General features: G+C 43.8%; 1 protein-coding gene across 1 annotated transcript in view; it reads right to left on the bottom strand.

Annotated features, from left to right (window-relative positions):
* Positions 1 to 291: 291 nt before the first annotated feature.
* RIOK2 (RIO kinase 2) overlaps positions 292 to 24,293 on the bottom strand; it is a 65,347-nt gene continuing 41,345 nt past the window's right edge. The window contains exons 8-10 of the mRNA XM_068247489.1: positions 19,877 to 20,368; positions 19,142 to 19,238; positions 292 to 577 (exon numbers count right to left, since the gene is read on the bottom strand). Coding sequence (XP_068103590.1) covers positions 416 to 577; positions 19,142 to 19,238; positions 19,877 to 20,368 — 751 coding nt within the window. The 3' untranslated portion in view covers positions 292 to 415. The remainder of the gene's footprint in view (positions 578 to 19,141; positions 19,239 to 19,876; positions 20,369 to 24,293) is intronic.

Here is a 24,293-nt window from a genome sequence, read left to right as displayed (position 1 = left end):
GGACTTCTTGCTGTAATGGGATGTGACAGTATGGGAGGGACACGTGTGACCTCAGAGGCACTGCAAAACCATAGCAGTTATTTTATTCGCCAGCAACCAGCAACCACATATTAAGAATTCATAAAAGGCAAATTATTGGGCTGTTACTGAAGCACCTATATGGATACTAGATTTTCACACTACAGGATTACACATGATCAGGTTGTCCCAGGAAAATCTAACTTCTGTACATCACTCACGTTTTGCTTTCTGCCTTCTACGTGGTTGTCCAGAAAAGAAAAACAAGAAAGATCTATAAATATCTCTGTTTACTGATCAGAAAACTGTATTACATCAATGATGTAGTTAGATGTGTTAGTAATTTTATTTTAACTGCATAGCCTTGAAAAGTGAAGGTTCCAGCATCTGCAAGTGTCTATCCCCAGAAGCTGGCAGCATCCACGGTGCACTTAATATCAAACATATTTTCTCTGCGCTGCTTAGTGAACACATTGGCTTCTCCCTTCTGTAGTCTTCTTCTGATGACAGCTTTTTGCTGCTTTGTTAACTGTCGCTTCACCTTCTGCTTCACCAGCTCCTTAGAGACAGAGACAAAACAGAACCAAAACAAACGTCAGGAATGGTTATAAGGAAACCCGAGAGAGCGGGAATTAGAAAGATTTTATACTTACGCCAGGCTTCCTCCAGCCCCATGAGCACAGATGTGTCCCTCGCCGTCCTCCCAGGTGCCTCCGTTCAGCAACAGCCCCAGTAATAGGCTCAGCCATGTACATGCGCAGAAGAGCCTGACTGACGGGACTAAGCCAGTTACCAGGGCTGATTGCGGCCGAATGGTGGCACCCATGCGGACGCAGTGGTACTCATTTAAAGAGGAGCTGCCAGCTATACTATCTCAGAAAAAAATTATTTATACATACATACATAATATATACACTTGCTCTACTTACATAACATATGTTTTGCACTGTCCACATTTTGATTTTAGTGATTTTTGTATAGAAAGAAAAAAAGAAAATCCTTAGTACAGTATTTTCCATTCTGACTGTGTCTATCTTGAAGCCAATCCTGACAATTTCCTCCCGTACTCTGTGCATCATTGCCTGCCCTCCTCACAGTCTTCAGACACTCCCACCCAGCTCTGCAGTAGAAAGTGCATTGTCTAAGCATGAGAAATACTGGCCAATCAGAGAGGAACAGAGGTTTTGAAGGGAAAAACGGCAGGGAAAGAGGCTTTAGCCAATCAGGCTACATTAGTTATGTCTGAGGGGAAGTAAAGAAGAAAAAAAAGAAAACCCAGCATGCCCTGCTGTGTGTCTGCCTTTGTGTGGCAGATGTACAAAATAAGAGCCAGGGAAAATGGGGAATGATGTTTTATGGACAAGAAAAGTAAAAGTAATTTTTAACTTTTGGATTGCCTGGTTAGCATCTTTATTACTTGTTTACCAGATAACAATAACAAATAGATTTTTTATTTTATGCCTGACAGTTACATTTTAAGTTGCTGCTGCATAATTAGCTCATTCATTATAGTGATCACAGAGGCTCAAATCAGGTAAACGAATGAGCAGTACTGCAGACTACTGTCCCCTGAAGACATCCTGTCCCCCGCCGATCCTCAAGGTTCCTCCATTCCCCCGCCGCGCCTCACTTTCACTTTGGCCACCTTACAAGTCGATGGCAACTGCACCTGTGCAGCCGTGCACGTCCTTGCTTCTGCTCACTTCACTGGGAGCGTCCTACTGAATGCATAGCACTCCTGGCAACAAGAGCGCGAATGAGGACGGGTGTGCTCAGTCCTAAAGATCGCACACCATTGGGAGTGTAGCTGGTGCTGGAACCCAATGACAGGTCATACAGTGAATCGTGAAGAAGGTTCCACACACAAACCAGGTTAGGGAACGTGTCTGCATACAGGCATGTGGTGGGACAGCTTTCCTCCTGGTGCAGCAGCAACAACTTGGAACTAAATGCTCTCAAAACCATGGAGATGATAATAGACTTTAGGAGATCTCCCCCCAGCACCTCCCCTTAACCATAAATGGATCCACAATAAGCCAAGTAGAGTCATTCAAGTTTCTTGGGTCCACGATCTCAAACGACTTAAAATGGGACAACAACACCGCCACTGTTGTCAAGAAAGCACAACAGAGAATGTACCATCTGCGGCAGCTGAAAAAGTTTGGCCTACCTCAAAATCTAATGGTGCAGTTCTACACTGCAATCATCGAATCCACCATAACATCATCCATGACTGTATGGTTCAGCTCCTGCTCAGCATTAGAAAAGGGGAGGCTGCAGCGCATCATCCGATCAGCGGAAAGGATAATTGGCTGTAGCTTACCTTCCCTGCAGGATCTTTACACTAGCAGGTGCAGAAAGAGAGCAACCAAAATTGCCTCTGACCCCTCTCACCCAGCTCACTCCATCTTCCAGCGCATGCCTTCAGGAGTAAGATTCCGGTCAATCGCTACCAAAACCTCTAGACACAGGAACAGTTTTTTTCCTCAAGCGGTAGCCATACTTAATGCTGAACCACGTTAGAGCTGCTAGGACTGAAAGTAATCAGCACAGAACTAAACATGAACAATTCTCACATTGCTTACTGCCACTATACTTATAATGTCCTTAACTTGTAATATTCACACTGTCTGTCATTGTATTGTTTTTGTTTGTGTTTGTGAAGCAACTGCCAAGACAAATTCCTTGTAGGTGCAAACTTACTTGGCGAAAATAAATTGATTCGGATTCTGATTTTATTGTCTCATAACACACCAATACCGCATTTGACCGCTATCGCCAACGATCATTTTGGGGCCAAGTCAGTCCCCTTTGTCAAGACATAGGGCAAATAAAATGCCTTGCCCTATGCCTTGACAAAGGGGACCAACTTGGCCCCGAAACGATCGTTGCCAGGGCCGTGCAGGCGCAGTTGCTATTGACTTATAAGTTGGTGGTACAAGGCTAACAAAGAACAGTAGTCCCCTTTAAATACCGCACCACTCCATCAATTATAATCAATTCATCATCTTTATTCAACAAACATAAAAGCACTTAAAACCAATGTGAGCAGCCATGTAATAATAATAAGATAACAGTCCATGATTAATGTATAAATAAATCTCCACAAGAGTATCAACAAACAGTAATGCCCCTGAATACATATAAAGTAAAAATACTGATGTAAAAATCTACCCTGCTAAGCAAAAAAGTGATCCAGCAACAAGGACAGTGAAAAACATGCTAAAAAGTGACCATAGTGCTTGAAGAAGAAAGACCAGTACCAACCAGATAAATTGAAAGTGATACAGTGCATATAATCAGCGTAATAACGCTGTAAATAAGGTGCAATTAGCCATAAAGGTGCTGCGTGCACAAGAGAAAAAGACAGCGACTAGCGCTGAGGAAAGAGCTTGACGCTTACCAGAGGATCTGAGTGTGGAGATGAACTACCATGGCATACCAAACCTGCCGTCGCGATTCGCCGCTTTCCGCAATATAGCGGCATCCACTATCTTTTATGCCCAGTGGAAGCCGCTATATTGCGGAAAGCGGCGAATCGCCACATTACGGGTTCTGGCCGTAACATATACATGACTAGTGTAGAAATGTAGCTCTGACTCACTAAATAAAAGTAAAGGGGCCGACTTATACACGAGTCCCAGGCAACACTGAGCACACTGAGTAATGTGTGTACTATTCGTGACATTCCCATTTGCAGCAATTTACCCAGTGGTAAGTGACACTTTCGTGATAAAGGAAATGCCAAGAAAGTACAGTTCTGAAAGTTCTGGCCACAACAATTAACAAGGAAAGGGGCAGGGGGGAGGGAAATACTGGGCTGCAGGAAGGGGAGTAAACATTTGCTGCAATTGGGGTCCTGGAGTAGTTATCAGCTGCAATTAGTGACAGGAGGGGTTAATGGCTGCAATACTTTATGCAGTGCAGACATTAACCCCTCCTGGTCCCAGAGTAAAGGAGTTAATTCTTCCTAGTCCCCAAGTGCAGCCATTACATTTGCTGGGTAGACCTTGAGTCAATAAAAAAATCCAGCTTAGCCCCCTTGGCGTTCTGATTCTTTCCAGATTATCAGGTCTAAAAGCGGTGCAATTTTTTTGCACCCTTTCAGACCCTAAAACCTGGAAAAAAATCATGCTGCCAGGGAGATCTGCAGCACCCCAGCAATCACTCACCTCCCTGGCTCCAGCGCTGCAGTTAAGCCTCCATCCTCCAGGTGGCGCTGCAACTCTAAAGTGAAATTGCTGGCTGTCGTCATGACGACAGCCAGCGATCTCACCAGCAGGAAGCAGACCCCCGGAGGAGAGGAAGAAGAATGCCAGCAGACGTCAGGATCCCCGTGAGGTATGTAGAAACGCTCCTGCTGCGCGCATTGCTCTGCATTCAGCCTCCGGCGGCCACCCCGAGCAGAGGTCAGGATCACCGCTCTTAGCTGCGGTTTTCCGCCCTGACCCTAGCTTAGGATAACCGCCATGGAGGTTAAGAGGGTCAAGTATTGGAGTCGACTTATATTCGAGGTTATATTGGTCCATAAATTCCAAAACAAAGAAGGCTTAGAATGTAGTTTCTACAAATAAATAAATAAAAATCAGGCAGGGAACTCAAGTGAGGATGACTGAGCTTTAGATGAGATTTTAAATGCACGATTTGCTTCTGTCTTTATTAAGAAGGTAGCCTTGTCTTGCAATACAGCTATGGGTGGTTCAGAGTCTACCTCATATAGCATAGATTGGCTAACAGAACAGACACGTTTTAATGAAATGAAGACAGATAAGACTAGCTCATATGGAATCCATTCCCCAGTACTAAAGGAGTGGAGTTATAGGCCACTTAATCTTAGTTTCTGTGATTTTCTTTCATGTTGGTTTTAATCAAAACCAACATTCTCAGTTTTTGAGTGGTGGATACAAACTTAGATCTTGGAAAAGCAATTGATGTGGTATGCTTAGACTCTGCAAAAGGTATTGACACTGGGCCCCACAATGCCCGGTGCAGAAGCTGAGGACACGGACAAGGGTAAAATGTGGGCATGTGGATAAAGAAGAGTGGTGTAAAAAGCAAAACGAGAAACAGCCAGCAGTGGGCTTCCACAAGGATCAGTAATAGGGCCAATCCTTTTCAATGTACTATTGATATACTGTAGTGCATGGAATAAAGAGTAATGTTGCAACCTTTGCAGATGATATAAAGTAATCACAGTTCCAGTCAAAAATGTCATTTTCGTTTTAAATGGAGTGGAAAAAAGGTTAGCATTTCTTTGGGGTTTTTACTGCCATTTCAGAAAAGTTTTCCTTATTTCTGCCCTGACAGGAAGGGAGCACATCTCTCCAACGGGGCAAGAGATAAATAGATAAAAACATTTTTATTGTAGACAGATGAGTTTTATTGATCCTCATTTACTGTCCCAGGGACCTCCAGGTTTCACACAGCCATAAAAGTCAAAGAGACAGGAACTGCTGGAAAACCTCAGCAATGTGCAAACTGACAGCACAACCACGTATCAGAAGTTACTACCTCTCCATACAACACCGCTAACAAAAGAAAAAAAAAAATGGATGTGGTACGTCTGAATCAGAGGACACATTGGTGGCATCTACAAAGGCTTAGCGACTATTTATATATTAAAAATGGAGAAACAAAGAGAAGACTTTTCTTGTCGGTTCTCCACATTTTAAGATGATTGCCACCGTCATAGTGCCATAAATATGACTATTACTTTATAAGTAAAGGGGTAACACTGAACTGCTGTTAAATACATGGGAAATTGGTGGTCCTGTATGAAAGTGGTGATCCACTTCAAGACCAGAGCAATTTTCACTGCTCATTTGCTTTTCATTAAGTTGCATAAATAAATATCTATGCCCCTCGAGCAATACGTGGTTTGGCTTCCAATTCCATACATTTAGATATGAAAAACAAAAAAAAAATTCTTGAGAAATATTAGCACTTGTCTGTGTTGGAAAACTGGAAGGCATATGGAGTTAGGTGCCCAACAGCAATGCCAAGACCATTGAGCACAACCACTGTTTGTCGGACGCTCCCTTAGTGAAATATTTCACTGAATTGTACTGTAATAGTTTTATTGAGTACTGTTCTGCATCATTCTCACATTTCCTGGCTTCTGTGCTCTAGCAGCAACTCCTACACTTCATTCCATCTTGCATTTACCCGATTTGTTCTCCTGTTGCTTGGCAAACAAGGCTGGATTTGTGTGGGGCGGTAAACACTTGGACTCTGGAGTGTTGTCTCACCTCCTCCTACACTTGATAATGCTGTGAGAACATAGTGAGTGAAGAATTCCCCACTGAGCACACATTACAATGCCTCCTATCATGCAGACCAGATGCAGGAGCATCCTGGCAGCTATTCATATTGTGGGATGGCCAGACATGAACGTTTGTGTACACACACGCGCACACACACACAGATTTCTCTACCTAATTTTTAATATTAGCATTTTTGACACAAACGGTATAGGTTTTTACGGTTTCCGTCACTTAACGTTTATCTAAACCGAGATGGGGCGTGCAGGTTGAGAACAATATGACTTTTACTTAACTGGGGCTTCTTCCAGCCCCCCGTAATCTGTCGGGTCACTTGGTGTCCTCTTGGTCCCCACCACGACTGGCTGGGCCTCATGCTACTGCGCATGCACTGTCTCAGCCATGCGCCTCCTCAACTACAGTCGTGTCCAGAAGCATTCTGCACATGGGTAGTTTTTACTTCAATCTGTGTATGCGCATACCACTCCTGGCCACCAGAGCGCAATAAAGAAAGCGCACATAAGAGACAGTGCACATCCAGTAGCCCGTACCTGACTTTAATTAATTAGGTTGACAGCAGAGCAACGGAGGGGACCCAGAGGACACCGAGGGGCCTTGCAGACTATTGGGGGGGGGGCGGGGTAGAGTCTGGAAGGAGTACCAGGTAAGTAAACATCTTGTTCCCTAGGCCTCAGGTTTACTTCAACCACTTTAGTACCAGCAGTCTCTGACCCCCTAAAGGACCAAAGACGGCAGGTACCAAATATTGGGGCTCACGGACATCACGCTGCACGGAATCACCACTGTCGCTGTTCACGCCGCACACCCATTGCCTCAGCCCACCTGCTCTGTTGTCTCTATGGCAGCAGAGCTCTGTGAGTCGGTCAGGAGCAGATTTCATTGGCTCCTGATCCTGTCATCAAGGTGAGCCAATAAGATTGGTTCACAGTGATGATGGGGTCAGGAGCCAATGAAATCGGCTCCAGGACCGCTCACAGAGCTCTGCTGCCATATCGACGGCAGGGTGAGTGAGTTGCAGCAGGGGGAACGCGCAGAGAAGTTGAAATCTACATCGTGTCAGAAGTAAGCACCCACAAACAGGACATATATTTCAACCAATGCGGTCCGGAAGAGGTTAAAGGACCCCTGAAGTGAGAGGAAAATGGAGGCTGACATTTCCTTTTAAACAATGCAGCTTGCCTGGCAGTCCTGCTGACAGGGCAGTTTCTAGGCTAAATTACTCCCAGGGCGAGGGTGTAAAAATTGCGCTCCCATACCCCCCCACCCCCGTGGACTCGCGCACCATTACTCTTTAGGCACAGTCGCACAGCCACAGGTCACAAGTAGATCTGCCTACTTACTAGTGACCAGCCACACATCCAGGAGGAAGCAGGGACCAGGAAAACACACAGGCAATGGGCGCCGCACACTGACAGCCTGCAGTACTGCTACAGGACATCAGGTGTCATCACGCAGTGGTGATGTGATGATGACTTGACATCTGAGGCAGGCAGCCCAGGAGGCGTCAGGGAAGGTGATTAAGCTGGTATCTTCTTCCATTTGGCTGCACCATGTGCCACCAGATCCCTAGCAGTTATGTCCCGTCTGCGCCCTCCCTTCTACTTGCCGATCTGCGCCCCCAGTGCGGTCACCCTGCCTGCACTGCCCAAGAAACGGCACTGCCTGCTGATCCTCAGTCTCTAATAATTTAAACCATATACCCTAAACAAGCATGCAGATCAGGTGCTCTGACTGATTGGATTAGCTGCATGCTTGTTTCAGTTATGTGATTCAGATAGGACTGCTGCCAGAAAGATCAGCAGGATTCCAGGCAACTAGCATTGTTTAAAAGGAAATAAATGCCAGCCTCCATCTCACTGCAGGTGTGCTTTAAAGCTTTAAAAGTAGCCTGTGATTAAGACAACATCAACCCTCTAAACACTGCAAAAAAATTCTTATGTTTGTATTTTCCTATGCACTGGATACTACAGAGATCAAGTTTAATGTTTTTCCCTGCACATCTTTTATTTTCAAACCCAACCACTTGTCTAAAGTTTCCCACAGATATTGTTACTGTCCCTTGACCATGCTTAAAACCCTGCTTCAGAAAATCTCTCAGCAGTGTGAGGCGGTGAACTGGGTCAGGTGATCTGCTCTGTGCTGGTTCAGCAACCACCACTCAACTGCCAACAAGGATCTACTGAATGTAGAGAGCAAAGCATTTCCCCCCACCCCCTTCGAAAAGCAATGCCTTTAGGGTCCTAAAGGAGGAGGGAATGCATCAGCATTAACAACATATAAGGAATACAAAAAATGAATCAGACATGAAAAACTGGAAGTCTTAATTTTATTTTCACTTCAAATGAAGTCCTAGTAAATGAAGGCTTTAATGAGACATTTATATGTCCAGAGTAAAGTTTGCATCATTGTTCTCATCTGTAATGAGAGGGATATGGAGGCTGCCATATGTATTTCCTTTTAAACAATACCAGTTGCCTAGCAGCCTTGCTGATCTATTTGGCAGCAGTAGTGGCTGAATAACACCTGAAACAAGCATGCAGCTAATCTTGTCGGGTCTGACAAGGATTATAGAATCACGTGATCTGCTGCATGCTTGTTCAGGGTCTATGGCTAAAAGTATTGCAGGCAGAGGAGCAGCAGGACTGCCGGGCAACAGGTATTGTTTAAAAGGAAAAATATTGCAGTTACATTACAGTTGTCCTTTAATGTCATTTTACTGTACAGTAATTTAAATGATTATATCACTGCATGAAAGTGATCCTAACTTCGTAAAAGAGAAACTATGTTTCCCTATCCTCATTCATCCTGAAGCAAAGTATTTTCAATATAGATTGAAATACCATGTACAACACAATGTGCATAGCTAATTAATCCAGATTTACTGTCATAGAAGGTCTGTATCCGGCCTCAGTACAGGCCGAGGCTGAGAAAGAAAACCACTTCTTGTCTATGATGACTTGATCAGTCCCAGGTTTGAAAAGCAGAGAAACAAGAGCTCCTGCTCTGAGCAGCCAGTATAATCTCACTATTACTTAAAGCGGATCCGTGATGAAAAACTAACTATAACAAGTAACTTGTCTATGTATCTTTTCTAAAGTTCAGTTCGTTTACACAGCAAATCTAGCTGCTAACAGCGTCAACAGTTTATGATTATTTATTCCTGTGATGCAATGAGAGCGGCCATGTTCTGTTTGTCACATTACACACAGGCAAGCTGCTGTGCATCTCCAGCCCTCAGCCTGTGAAAACGTCACTCCCCTCTCCTCCTACCCTCTGAAAATCTATGGCTAGTAACTTCCTCCTCCTGCTGCCGAGACTTAGCTCCCATAAGCCCTTGCTACATGGCTCTCAAAGTGCCAAGGCACCCTGGAGAAGCTCTGGACGAGGCTTGTTTAGTTCATAGGGAATCAGAGTACTAAAACAAAACAAAAAAAGTATTTGGCTTGAGGAATGCCCTATAAACTATATGAAAAGGAACAATTATGCAATGAGTAAAAAAAGTTTCTTGGATCCACTTTAATCCCTTAAAGCAGAAAGTGAAGCTTTTCAGGTGTGATTTGTGTGTGGGTAAATGATGGTTGTAGTAAACGCTACACTGAATGCAAATGATTTTGCTGGTGTTCAGCACTCGTAACACTTGGATATTCCTATTTTTCCTTTTCGATATGGTTTCTACATGCCTGCGATTTTTTTGCTCTGTAAATATGATTAAAATAAAAAAGGCACAGCTACCCCATTACCTTAACAAAAACGAAGCAATATCTTATTTGGTTCTGTTTCAACATTCTGTGCCATCCTCTCCTGGTACAAGAAACATGTTGGTTTTCTGATAAACGCGTGCCAATAAATCTACACAAAGACGTAACACAGATTAGACTGACTTTCTGTATGAATTCTTAATGGATTACTTGGCTCCATCTTGTGGCCATACAGAGCAACTAGTTATGAAGGGATCTTTTCAGGTCAGAGGACAGATGAGGAGGTTTGGACAGTGAAAATGAAGCTAGCCTTGTATGCTGGGATGTAAAGACTCAGATGAGACTCACACACACAATGCCAATACCCCGATAGCTGGGTGACTCTCCAAATAGAAGCTCATCAGTATCCATATCTGTAGTGACATAACATTTTTCAACCCAAAGATGTCCCACCATACATGGCCAGACTGCAGACCTATCTGCCTTCTGAAAAAAAGGACAAAGTGTGCTTCTGCAACATGCTTATTCTCACCACTGATAAAGAGAAGCTCAACACTGCTTCTCCATCCAAACACACCATAAAAGGGCTCGTGTAAAGTTGTATTTATTACATCTGGCAGGGCCTGACACCCTGAGCAAACTCTGGCTTTATTTCTAAAAAGCTAAAACAGAACCAAGGAAACCTGGAGGTGATAGCTGCTGATGTGCGTAAATACTAAGCTCCAAACTGTCCTCAGTTCTGCTCTGGCTAGAATCTGCAGTAAAGAACATATCCAGCTCCAACGTCATATAAATCTCACACAAAACTGGTCATCTGCCAGGTTACCAACGATACATTTCAGGCATAAAACAACAAGTTCTATATTAATTGTACTTCACAAAGAACAGGAATCGGTGCTACATAAATGTATGAGAATAATGTAACAGCTTGTATTTGCATAGAACACTATGGACCATCAAAAGCTACTAACAGAGATACTCTTACAGCTTTACATACCAAGACTTGGGGTCCTCCCAGTACAGGTCTCTGTTGCCATCACAAGTACTGGCCTTGTTTCGTGCCCCCCTTAGTGGAAGCTAACACTGACATGAACACAGCTGTGGAGTTGGTACAAAAATCATCACTCCAAACAACCAACTCCGAATCCAGGTACCCAAAATTGCTCTGACTCTACAGTCCTTGCAGGGCTATGGAGTGTCTACAAAAATCCTCCGACTTCTCATTTTATGAAACCACAATCTCCAGGTACCCAAAAATTGTTTGACTCCTCGACTCCACAGCCCTGCACATGAAGGAACACAGTTCTCTGAATACTGCAAGCAAAGTACAACCTGAGGGGATGCTTGCTATCTATACTGGCTAGAGTTGATCAAGGAGATGCTATTTTTTCTGACTGGCATGTAAGTTTTATGCAAATTGCATGCATCTTATATATTGGTTCCTTCAAAAATTCAAATCAGCAGCAACTGCATCTGAATGTGAAATTCCAATACATATGCAACAGACATTAAATTGCATGGAAGTCTGAAAAATTACCATTCCATTGGTCATCCCTAGTGCATGTAGCTTACAGGTACAGAAATATTTGACACAGACTAGGACTACAATTAATGATCTAATTTGACGAGTACTGTACGTTTAACATGACACTTCATAAAACAAAAACTGGAACTAAAAACAAAGAGGTCTATTTAACTGCATGCAGTTACTCAGTTTACGTGTATTCATTCCTGCTGCAGAATAAGGCCAACCAGGACAGTAGTCAAAGACCAATAACTCATCTCCAGCATACATTTGAATATGTAGACATCTGTTAATCTGGGTCTTGAGTTGCATACGCATGCAATTTTGATTGGCCAGTTATACCACTTCTATGTAGTTTGTGTATAAAGACCACCAGATCTTCAAAATACAGCAACCTCCAAGTGCGTCATTACCTTTCTTACCTATCCACTAGAGGCTGCTCCTTTGGCTATCATTCATAAAGCATTTCCGCATGCGGAAATGCTTAATACCGCTGACTTTACCGAGCACTCAGCAAAATCCCCATTCATAAAGGCTCTTTCCGCATGAAAAGCTTAGGCCCGGTTCACACTTGCGGTTGTCTGCCAAACGGACCGGATGACCTGACCGGATCCGGACCGGATCCGGATCGGAACCGTACGGATCCGATCTGGATCCGGTCAGGTTGCATCAGGTGTTCATCAGGATGCGATCCGGATCCGTTTGGCAAAAGTTAAGTACAAACCTAATAAAATGTTGGGGTCTGGGAGGTCAGCAGAAGGGGGACCTGTGGAATCAGGCCCTCTGCTGTTTAGCACTCACCTCCACCTCCGACATGCTGCCAACATCTCCAGCTCGTGTAAAGTCACTGCTGCTCCACTCCAAAATGCTTGCCCATGTGTCCCCATCCAAAATCGCCGCAACAATCCGCATAGGAAGTGGGGTAGAACATCCGGATTTTTAGCCAGTGTGTTGTGCGCTCTCCGGTTCTCATTGCTTTGTATTGGCCGGATGGTGCAGTCCGGCTCCGCCCCGGATACGGCTGCCGGAGGAGCCGGACCCAAAAATAGCGCATGTTGGAACGGACGCCGGAGTCCGGATCCGGCCCGGATCCGGTCCGGCAGAACGGACGCATGTGAACGGACGCATAGGCTTTCATTGCCATGCCGTGCGTCCGTTCCGTCCGTTCTGCAAGCGGTCCGGCTCCGGCACGGCGATTCCGGACGGCCACCGCTAATGTGAACCGGGCCTTACATTCCCGTGCAGAGCGAAACATTTCCGCCTTGTGCGGAGTTTTTCTAGATTTATCTAGAAAAAGTTACAAACACGTCCATTCATAAAGATTAGAGCAAGCGGTATGCAGAAGGAAAATACCGCTTGCTCGACAGTAGCGGGCGGATTACGTGTAAATGAATGGGACGGACCTCCCAAGCAGCATCAGACAGAGGAGCGCACGGAGGGAATCGGGCAGCTTTTATGTTTCCGCATGTCTTCCGCCACGCTACCGCCAGCTTCCTCCAGAAAACCGCCGCACTTGTATCGCAACAGGCAACTTATTTATGAATGACCACCCAGAAGTCTTAAGTACCGGTTGCGGAGAAGAACGGTGTTTTCCCGCACTACCGACTGGTCCTTTATGAATGATAGCCATTGTGTGCTGCACTGTCACCCCTCCTACCCACCCCCCACAGCAGCAGTGATGTGTCTGTACAGGGTTCATTCCCCGCAGCTTCACCTGTGTACTTCATCCTGCTAGGCAACACTAATGGAATATGTGTACACAGCTCAAAGGACAACTGAAGAAGAGTATACAGGCTGTCATATTAATTTCCTTTTACACAATACCTGCCTGGCAGCCCTGCTGGTCAATTTGGCTGCACTAGTGACTAAATCACACCAAAACAAGCATGCAGCTAATGTCAGAAACACCTGATATGCTTGTTCATGGTCTATGATTTAAAGGACAACTGAAGCAAGAGTTATATGGAGGCTGCCATATTTATTTCCTTTTAAACAAAACCAGATGCCTGGCTGTCCTGCTGATCCTCTGCCTCTAATACTTTTAGCCATAGACCCCGAATAAGCATGCAGCAGATCAGGTGTTTCTGACATTATTGTCAGATTAGAAAAGATTAGCTGCATGCATGCTTCTGGTGTGATTCAGACACTTCCGAAGCCAAATAGATCAGCAGGGCTGCCAGGCAATGTGTATTGTTTAAAAGGAAATAAATATGGCAGCCTCGATATTCTTCTCACTTTAGTTCCCCTTTAAAGTATTAGAGGCAGTGGATCAGCAGGATAGTCACACAACTAGCACAAAAGGAAATAAATATGGCAGCCTCCACCATATCCCTTTTCTTACAGATGTGCAACCCTGAAATAAGTATAAAAAAAAAAAAAAAATAAAAAAAAAAATGGATTCACTTACCTGTGGCTTCTCCCAGCCCCGTCGCCGTCCTGTCCTACGCTGGTACACAAAGGTCCTCCAGTCCCCTGCCACGGCTCAGTTTCTTCACCGCTGACTTGCAAGTCTACGGTCACTGTGCCTGCGTGGCTCTGGCCGCATGCATCCTCGTTCACGCACCCGTGGCCGGAAGGGTCCTGCGCAAGCGCAACGCAGTATGAGAACATCTCTGCTGCGTCTGTGCAGGTCACCCCTGGCGACGGGAGCGCAAACGAGGATGTGCACGGCCAGCGCCACGCAGACGCAGTGGACGGTGACTGAAGGAAGAGAAACTGAGCCGTGGCAGGGGACCGGAGGATCGTTGGGTACCGGCGTGGGGCAGGACGGCTGCAGGGGCTGGGAGAAGGCACAGGTAAGTGGAAGTTTTTAAACTTAATTCAGGTTCCCTTTAAGTCTTGTTGACTGCTAGGCTGCCTGTAATACCTGCAGAAGACACTCCAGTGGCATAGTACAGAAAGCTGTCGCTCCTAACACAGTATCTGTCGCTCCTGGGGCACAAGAGCACAGCGAATCCTGAAGCTGATGAATGTTTTACTCACAGATAATATCACATACAGATTGCGCTCACATCTTCCAGCTATTCTTAAGTCATTCTTTACTTTTATTAGTATCGCAGCTGTGGTGCAAGCAACAATATTAGTTTTTATTCACTGTCTGATTGCAAGGTCTGCTTACAAGCAATATGTTCATGGAATTATTCAGGCTACTTTTGGTATATATTATTCTTTATCTAAACAGAAGAGAAAATCAATTATTTTCCCTTCCAGACTCAAAAGGGACCCATAAACTTTGCTTAGCAATTAATAAGATGTATGTTTCATGAGCAGCGGCTGGAAAACAATCAGTGTAGATTTTATTTTAGGGAGGATCCACAGTGTAGAGTTCTCATCAAAAACAAATACACAGGTAAAAGATGAATCTATTGAGAATTGGTCTATTTTGATCAGGAACTACAGTTTCTACAGTGTACTGACTTTAACTGAATACGGTGTTTAACCACTTCACCCCAAAGGGGTTTTTTACCCTAATGTACAAGAGCGATTTTCATCTTGCAGTGCTCATCCCTTTCATTTGCCAATAGCTTAATCATTACTAAGCACAATGAACTGATCTATATCTTGAGTTTTTTCACCATCAATTAGGCTTTTTGGGGTGGATATTAGTTTTCAGGAATTACTTTATTTTCTATGCATTTTAAAGGGAAAAACAAGGAAAAAAAAAGAAAAGAAAAAAATACACCATTTCTCCAATTTTATCCCCTATAGTTTAATATAAACACTGCTACTGTACATAAAACCCACACATTTTATCTGCCTATTTGTCCTGGTTATCACAAGATTTTAAATCATGTCCCCAGTACAAAGTATGGTGACAATATATTTTTTTGGAATAAAGGTGTATTTCTTTCCATGTTGTGTTTTTTTCTTTTTACTGAGCTCACATGCACGCGCGGGAGCGTGTGCATGTGCATACGCACAGCAGCAGCAGCGCTGATTAACTTATAAACACGTCCTGGAGCCTTTAGGAGGCTCCAGCAGGATGTTTTAATATGCCTGCTTGTCCTTCAGTTATTAAATATATCTTTCCGCTTAAACTTTTTTTTTTTTTTTTAAAGGGAACCTAAAGGCGGCCAGTTTAACTTACCTGGGGCTTCTTTCAGCCCCCTGCAGTTCTTCTGGTCCCTTTCCATCATCTCGCTCTTCTCCCTTCAGCAGCTGTGCTCTCATGATTGCGCTCCCATGTTCGGGACCATTCTGCGCTTGTGCAGTTTTTTAAAATTGCAACTGCCCATGCGCCAAAAGCGACCGGCTATAGGAGCACTATTGAGGAGGCGTGGCCTAGGCTGCACATGCACAGTAGCCTGCAACTTGCCCAATCGGCCAGCATTCAAAGAGGCACAGCAGCAGAAGGGAGAATAGCAGAACGAGGACGAGGGACCAGGAGAACTACAGGGGGCTGGTAGAAGCCCCAGGTAAGTTAAACTTGGCACATTTATTTCCCTTTGGGTTCCCTTTAATACATGTAACAAGCAAATGGACAAGATATAGACGTTAACAATTCAATCTTTGTTGTATAAGGCATCTATAGTACAATTAGGGTACAAGATTAAACTGTGGTCATAACACCCAAAAAAAAAAAAACAACCAAAAAAATAAATATATATATATATATATATATATATATATATATATATATATATATATATATATATATATATATATATATATATATATATATATATATATCTCCTCAGGTAAAATATGCAAGGCCTCAATTTCCAATCCCTATATCACCAAGTCTAAGAGAAGGCACACTACCATTTTCTTGGGAATTGTTGTGCTAGCTTGATTGTTGCACTTTTTCAACATTGGGAGGAGGGTAAGAAAGAAAAGAGAAGAGGCAGAGGTAAAAATAAGTACAAATTGGAAAAAAGGGATGTGGAACTCCATCTCCCCACCAACCAGCTATGTCCAACGGAGATCATAAATAAAAGAGCAATCTTCCCAAGTAGCAAGTGCTCTAAGCTCACATTTATCTGGGTTCAACTTAGCATATTCCCATTTAGTGCAGATTCTAGAGTACTATTCGCACAGTTTCTGCAGGCAAAAGGGAGTTTATACAGGGGCAGCACGGTGATATAGCGATTAGCACTCTCACCTTCCCGCGCTGGGTCCTGGTACATAAATACTAAATAATAATGTGGACATTGCTTGGCTGTTCCAGATATGCAGTATTACTTTTCTAGTGTAAAAGCCAAAAAGTTGAATCAGTATTTTTTTTTTTAAATACCGTATATTCCGGCGTATAAGACGACTGGGCGTATAAGACGACCCCCCAACTTTTCCAGTTAAAATATAGAGTTTGAGATATACTCGCCGTATAAGACTACCCCTCTTCCAACGCACACCAAATAAAAATAAAAATAAAAAAATCATGTACTGGTGCTGTGTATGAACAGATACTGGTGCTGTACTGTATGTGTTACCCAGTATATAACAGTATATAGTCAATTGACTTGTCGCATTGGTCAACTCTAGACTGGTCAGCTCTCCTTGTCTACCTGTTTATCAGAGCAGTATGGAAGAATAGATTGCGCTCCCTCAGCAGGGAGATCTGAGAGGCGGGAACAGGATAGGGCGTATTGCCTGGCATCAATGATACCCAGCGTATAAGACGACCCCCAACTTTTCAGAAGATTTTCAAGGGTTAAAAAGTAGTCTTATACGCAGGAATATACAGTAAGTATTCAGCTCAAGATCATCCACTTTCCCTTGTAGCCACAGACCTGGCTCTAATGCAGTTGTAATTTTAAGCAAAGAGGATGCCACGCTAATTTTACTGCAAAAAGAATGTAGTTTAGGAGAGGACCAGAATACATGAAAAAATGTGCCCAGGCCAAAAAGACACTGGAAGTAGCGATCCAAGTTAGATAATCTTATTTTCCACATTCTTTTTTGCGTAGAATAAATGCTGCATCAAAATTTGAGCAGAATCAGTTGATCTCTTGGGGAGATTATGATAGTAGGTATTCCTTCTAAATATAGAATCTCCAGGTGCCAATACTTCTGGTGATGTATGGGCAGGTCAACCACGAGACAGATCCCTCTCTGATCAGATTCAACCAGACAGAGATGCTGTTGCCTCCCCATATACCACAGCCCAATTTCTGATCAGAAATTGTCCTAGCGCTGCCACCTGCCTTAGTAGCCATCGTGGCTTGGGACCAGGCCCTTAATGTGGTCTTCATATCAGGTGTAAGACTGTTATTCGTTTGAGGGTCTCTATAGACCAAGTAAGTTGCGCTCATAAGAGCCCAAAATAGCTGCTGCTACTGTTACTTTAGGCTGGCCTCATCTTGAGAAAACTCCCACAAACACCAGGAAGGCCGCTCAGTAATTTCTTTAAGTGGCATAACCCCACTGGATCTCTGTTTTAACCCAGTTGTAGGGTAGCGACAGCTAGATGTGGTTGCCTTCCTGCCCAAATAAAATGTAGAACATACGCTCTAAGGCCTGGTGCACACCAGAGGAGTTTTTCTGAGCGTTTTGAGTTTTTAAATCTGCTGCTAATGTTATCCTATGTGTCTGTGCACACTGGAGCAATGAGGTTTTGTAAAAAAAACCCCATAGCATTTACATTGGGAAGAGCTTTTGAAACCTCTATCGTTTGGGCGCTAGAGGTTTCAAAAGCTCTTCCCAATGTAATGCTATGGGGTTTTTCTACAAAACCTCATTGCTCCAGTGTGCACAGACACATAGGATAACATTAGCAGCAGATTTAAAAACTCAAAACGCTCAGAAAAACTCCTCTGGTGTGCACCAGGCCTAACTTAGGCTTTCCCCCCTTCAACCTCTGGCCAAGTTGAACTCCTTACTAAATATCACCAAAAACACACTGCTATAAATAGTGTATTCTACTCCACCTTTGGTTTCCTCCGTATTCTTTTAGATTGTAAGACCGCAAGGACAGGTCTCTCTCTCTCCCTCTTGCGTCTTTAAACTTGCTGTATATTTTGTTCATCATGGTGCAATCATTGCTGTAGTTACTATGTCTATGCATTCAGTATTATGTACCAGTGTCTATATTTTGTGTATACCACTGTCTGTATTATTATGTACCATATGTTTTGTTCTTACTCTATACAGCACCATGGAATATGTTGGCGCTTTATAAATCAATAACAATAATTTTAATGATAAGTACTATACTTTTAAAGATCCTTTGGGGGATCCATGTAGGAGCCTGTCTAAGAACTCGGGAAGGAAAACCATTTTAATAAGGTTAATGTTATCAAGGTTAAGGGTATCCTCCAGGCAGTACAGTTTCCTTCAAGTTCTTTAACTTCTGGCATAATATTAATGTGCGTGGACTGGTCTCTACCTTGTTGATATTCACTACCGAAAAGCAGAACCGCTCTGTCACCTGAATGGGTGTATTATATAAAAGAGGCACAGATGGTAACTCAAGCGGAAAGAGGATGGATTTATCCTAGATGATGTTGCCTAAAAATTGGCCAAAAAACTGTGAAATATTTGTAGAGTGCTCTGCAAAAAGAGTACTGGATCTTCCAAGTATGGAAATTAGTATTTCAATGCTGAATGTGGCTGAGCAAAGTACAAGTTCACTAGGTAAAAAAAAAAAAATTCAGCTCACTGTTTGCTTACTAGTTACTTACAGGGGGAATGGAAGAACAGGTCCCGGCTGTACCCGTTGATGTTACACTCGTGGTCCTCATCCTGTGAGAGCTGATGTGCTGCAAGCTGTCTTCATCTCTAAAAAGCAAACAAACATGTTGATAAAATGTAGCTGGTGGAATTTTAGTTTGGACTTTAATGCCTACACATTTAAACATTTTCTCGAACCCTCCCTCTTGTTCCTCTAAGTCAAAGCTAGTTCACTCTGTCCCCACAACCAATCTCCTCACACTGAAACTCTTGCAAGTTCCAGCCTGATGTAACGCCGGGGCTCGGGTCCCTGTCACTTTCTGAAGGCAGGCCGACATGTCCCAATGGGATATCTAGGAGGGGAGTGATGCTCACACCACTCACTCCTTTCCTTTGCCGGTTATTGGAGAGGAGAAAACTGTTACAGCCACAGATGGCCCCAATGAGTTTTCAAAGGCCAAAGTTATTAATTGAAGCAGGGTGACCTGGTGCTGTGGGAGTGATATGCATGGAGGGACGTGAGGGATCAGGATGGACTCAAGAAAGTGGTGGCTTCAACTCTAAGGCATATCTGGCCAAATAATTCAAAATTAGGTAGAGAAAACTTTTTCCCATTTACCCCTTGTTACAGGCCAGTAGCCACCCATTTACCCCTTGTTACAGGCCAGTAGACCCCCGTTTACCCCTTGTTACAGGCCAGAAATCACCCATTTACCCCTTGTTGCAGGTCAGTAGCCACCCATTACCTGAATGGTCTGTATTCTTTATTTATTCCAGAAAGATCTACTAGATCAGGACATTCATCAATTTCTTCATGTTCATCGCCATGTTGTCTCTCCTCCTCATCATCATCACATGACACTTCCTTCTCCTCTTCAGATCCGTCGTCACCATCATCTCTAGCTGTAGGAGCCTCCATAACGGATCGGTCTTTGCCTTCACCAGACTGACCTTCTAGTTCTGCCAAAGCACTGTTAAACTCAGAAAAGTCTATTGCTTTTTTACTACCGTGTTCCATTTCTGAAAAGGCATCCTGCATGGCTTCACACAAGTTCTCCTCTGCATGGTCACTACTATCAGATGTCCTCTGACTGCCTTCTACTGAAGGTTTGTCTATTGGAGCTCCTTCCTCCTCCTCCTCATCATCAGGACCTGCTGGCTGTAATAGCTCATCATCCTCCTGCAACTCTTTGGTGTAGCCACTGGCTGCAATTTCCACATCTAGGGAACATTCTTTCCTGAAAAAGGCAAACCAAAGTGAGTAATCAGTTCAAGGAAAACATACAACGCCTTGCACCAACTAGAATGCTGTGGCACCATTCCGAGTAAACATTTATCAACAAAGGTTTCACATAAATGAACACATGATCACATGACACATGAATTCTCAGACAGTTCTTAAGCCCCATCTACACCATACAATTTTCTGTGCGATTCGATTAATCAAATCGATTCAATCCGACATGTCCGATTGGGATTCGATTTGATTGTGTTGTCGAATGTCATTGCAAAACAATGGCGAATCGAATCTCGATCGGCCATGTTGGATTGAATCGAACAGATGAATCGAACCGAACAAAAAATTGTATGGTGTAGATGGGGCTTAAGACTATAAATGCTTCATATTAGTATAGCACATAGAATATCAAAAGTCTCTAGCAACAGCTAAATGAAATCAAACTACTAGATGTATAAAGTCTTTCAAAGAAGTAAATTAAAAATGCGGTAGACAGTCAAAAGAATACAATCATCTAAAATAGACAAATTGCAGAAGTATATTTAATTGTGGTATACATTCCATTTTAGCCTTGTTATAGTTTTTTTTTGGGGGGGGGGGGGGGGGGGGGGTTTAATAAAATTTAATATGTTCGAAAATTTTATAGAGGGGCTGGACCCCCCACACACACACACAATTTTGTAGATTGTGTCTGCCCCTGTTTTGGCAGCAGATGCGCCCCAAGTGTTGGGTAGGTCACCCCTTCTCCCTAATGCAGGTAGTACCCCTCCCCAGTATTAATAGCCAGGTGTGCCCCCAGTATTAGGTAGCCCCCCACAGTATAAATAGACTTATGCGCCCCCAGTATAAAGGTAGATGATACTGGCCAGTAATATAGCAAGCTAAGGTGGCCATACACTGGTAGATTGACGTCCCCAAAATTAGCTCCGCAGTCATTTGTTTGCCCCGCCCCCATTTGAGAGGGCTCTTCCATCCGGAGCGATCGACAATTTTTAAGGACAACTGAAGAGAGAGGTATATGGAGGCTGCCATGTTTATTTCCTTTTAAGCAATACCAGTTGCCTGGCTGCTCTGCCTCTAATACTTTCAACAATAGACCCTGAACAAGCAAGCAGCAGATCAGGTGTTTCTGACATTATTGTCAGATCTGACAGATTAGCTGCATGCTTGGTTATGGTGTTATCCAGGCACTACTGCAGCCAAACAGACCAGCATTGCTGCCAGGCAACTGGTATTGTTTAAAAGGAAACAAACATGGCAGCCTCCATAGTCTTCTCACTTCAGTTGTCCTTTAAGCGATTTTGGCCAGACTTCGAGCAAAAAAACAAAACAAAAACACTCCTTAGTGATGCACCTGTCAGCACGAAAGATGTCGCTACCTGCGATGAATTTCAATTCAGGGTGAAGAAAGGGTAAGGAGAGATTTTACAATGAACAAACACAGACTGCCCAAAAAAAATGTATAAAGTACTACTGTAAAAAATAAACAATTTTATTCATAAGCTGTATTCAGTTAAGTTCCTCATTAAGTTTTGCTTTAGTTTCGGTCCTGTCCAATCACAGTTGCCTGACAGGACATGTAATCCAGAAAGCTGCACGGTGGAATGTAGCGGATGTAATTTGTCATTAACACGAGTAAGCGAGCCGCCTAGCTAGCTAAGGTTTGTTTATTCTGATCATAATAATTTTCACTTAAAAATGAGTAGGAGTCAAAATACTAACAGCTGGTCAAGTTCCCATAACCTTTCCTACATTTGCTAAAGAATCCCCCGTCCCATGAGGCGAAGCACAAAAAAAGAAAAGACTCAAAATATTAATAAACAAATGCTGTTCCAACCGTTCTGCAGTTCAAGCTGTCATCTAAATCCCTGTGGAATGAAAATAATAAGTCAGAGGGAATATGATGTGGATCTAAGGCTATATTAATGAATCACCTCTACAAAGCATACACCATACATGTAAACATGTCCCCAAGTAGAGAGAAGTATAAAAATGTCCTATTCACAACAGATGGATGTATCGCTACACAGACATAATAAAATATGGACAATGTATGGCTGCCTGTTTACAGCTGCTGTGTTTCTTGTGACCTTAGTGGGACACGAGTGACAGATGTTAGTAAGATTTCTTATAAAATGACAATGTATTAGCAAATCTCCTGTTTCTGAACTTCATCCAAAGTGTTGGGCCAGTATAGGCTATGATCTTTGTATTGACAAGACACAGAACATTTATATATCGAGCTTTCCTAATGATGGACTCGAAGTGCCAGAGTGGCAGCCACTAGGGCGCGCTCTATAGGCAGTAGCAGTGTTAACCACTTAAAAAGAGAGCCCGAGGTGGGCTCCAAAAATGGAAAAACAAGAAGGCTACCTGAACCGGGGGGCTGAGCGGATCAGGTAGCCGCAAAACCTATAGGTCACGATGCTGCACTGAGAGACTGTGTCTCACATAGCGTGCAGCGAGGCAGGAGCGTGGCAGGAAGCGCGGCCAGGGAAACCTCAGAAAACCCTGCAGGCATGCCCCTGGCGGGCATTTTGAACAGGGTATTCCTCTCCCCTGTGTTTGCCTCAGAGTTAGCAACAAATCTTGTTGCTAAACTCGGGGGGCTATAGCGTGGTGGGGGGGCGCAGAGAGCAGCAGTTGGGGGGGGACACAGAGCCATGTCATTCAGCAGACAACATGCCCCTGTCCCATCTGCCTCCCGAAGATGCACCTCGGGTTCTCTTTAAGGACTACAGCCCCCCCCCCCCCCCCCCGGCTATTTTTTTTACAATTCCGTGCTCTTCGGCTTTAAATAGCTTTCTGCAGAGCCATTAGCTCTGATCGCTGCTGCAGGCAGTGTTATTTTTTTTTTATTATTAATTAAAAAAAAAATTATAATTTTTTTTTTTACTTTCTCCCTCCCCCAAGATCCAATCAGCAGGATCGTCTCTCATAGGCATCAGCCTAAGAGAGCGATGCTTTGTTTATCCCCTACAGGGGACAGCCGAGTGACAGGGCTGTCCCTAGTACAGCGCTGCATTAGATTGCATCACTGTACAAAGAAAGGAAACAGCTGTTTCTTTTTTTTTCTTTAGTCTGATCGCCGCTGGCAGACTGCTGACGGAGCTTTGCTCCGTCACTCAAGCGGGGATGCTCCGCCCACCACTCCCGACGCCTTTCAGCGTTAGGCGGTCCTGGGGCTACCACCTTCCCGACGCCTATCAGCATCTATAAGTTTAAAAACAAGTTGAAATAAACATTATTTGGATCACCTTGCTCTCCTGGTCCCATCCGCACTATTTTCGCCGCTGTCTGTCGATAGCTTTGCCCCTCCCCTCCAAATTTTTTTCTAAACTGTTTACAATACATCAAAATGGCAGCGACCCCGGAACTACTTTCGGGGCACAGCGGCGTGCAAGGGAGTCGGGCACTTTATTCTGGAGCCATGCACAAACTCCATGCAGCTCCAGACAGGAGCATGCTTTACACAAGCGTGAAGGGGGCCGCATCTTGAACTGCAGTGGGCGGCAATGGGTGTGCACTAGGTGTCCCCAGTGCCGCGGCCCTCCGCATACCCATCGACAAGAGTCAACATGGCTAGGAAAACAGAGAGACCGGGGACAGAACAGCGCTAGGATTAAAAGGAGGACGTCAGCAGAGGTAACACTACAGACAACACTAAGATAGGGAAGGGTTAGATTAGTTACAGATCCTCTTTAAAGAGTCTTGCCCAAGATCGCCTCACTGAATAGCAGCTGGGTTACTGAACAGAAAGAGCCGAGATTCAAACCCTGGTCCTCTGTGCTAGAGGCAGAACCCTTATCCAGTACTCTATATAGCCACTATTGAACTACATGCCTGCTTTTGCTTTGAAGATCAATGGATTAACAAAAAAAAAACAAAAAAAAAAGCATGAATAGTTAACGACATTCCCTAACGTA

The sequence above is a fragment of the Hyperolius riggenbachi genome, chromosome 1 (genome assembly GCF_040937935.1).
Source record: "Hyperolius riggenbachi isolate aHypRig1 chromosome 1, aHypRig1.pri, whole genome shotgun sequence".
NCBI classification, from domain to species: domain Eukaryota; kingdom Metazoa; phylum Chordata; class Amphibia; order Anura; family Hyperoliidae; genus Hyperolius; species Hyperolius riggenbachi.
The sequence above is the reverse complement of the archived record's forward strand: the minus strand, read 5'-3'. Positions and strand labels throughout refer to the sequence as shown.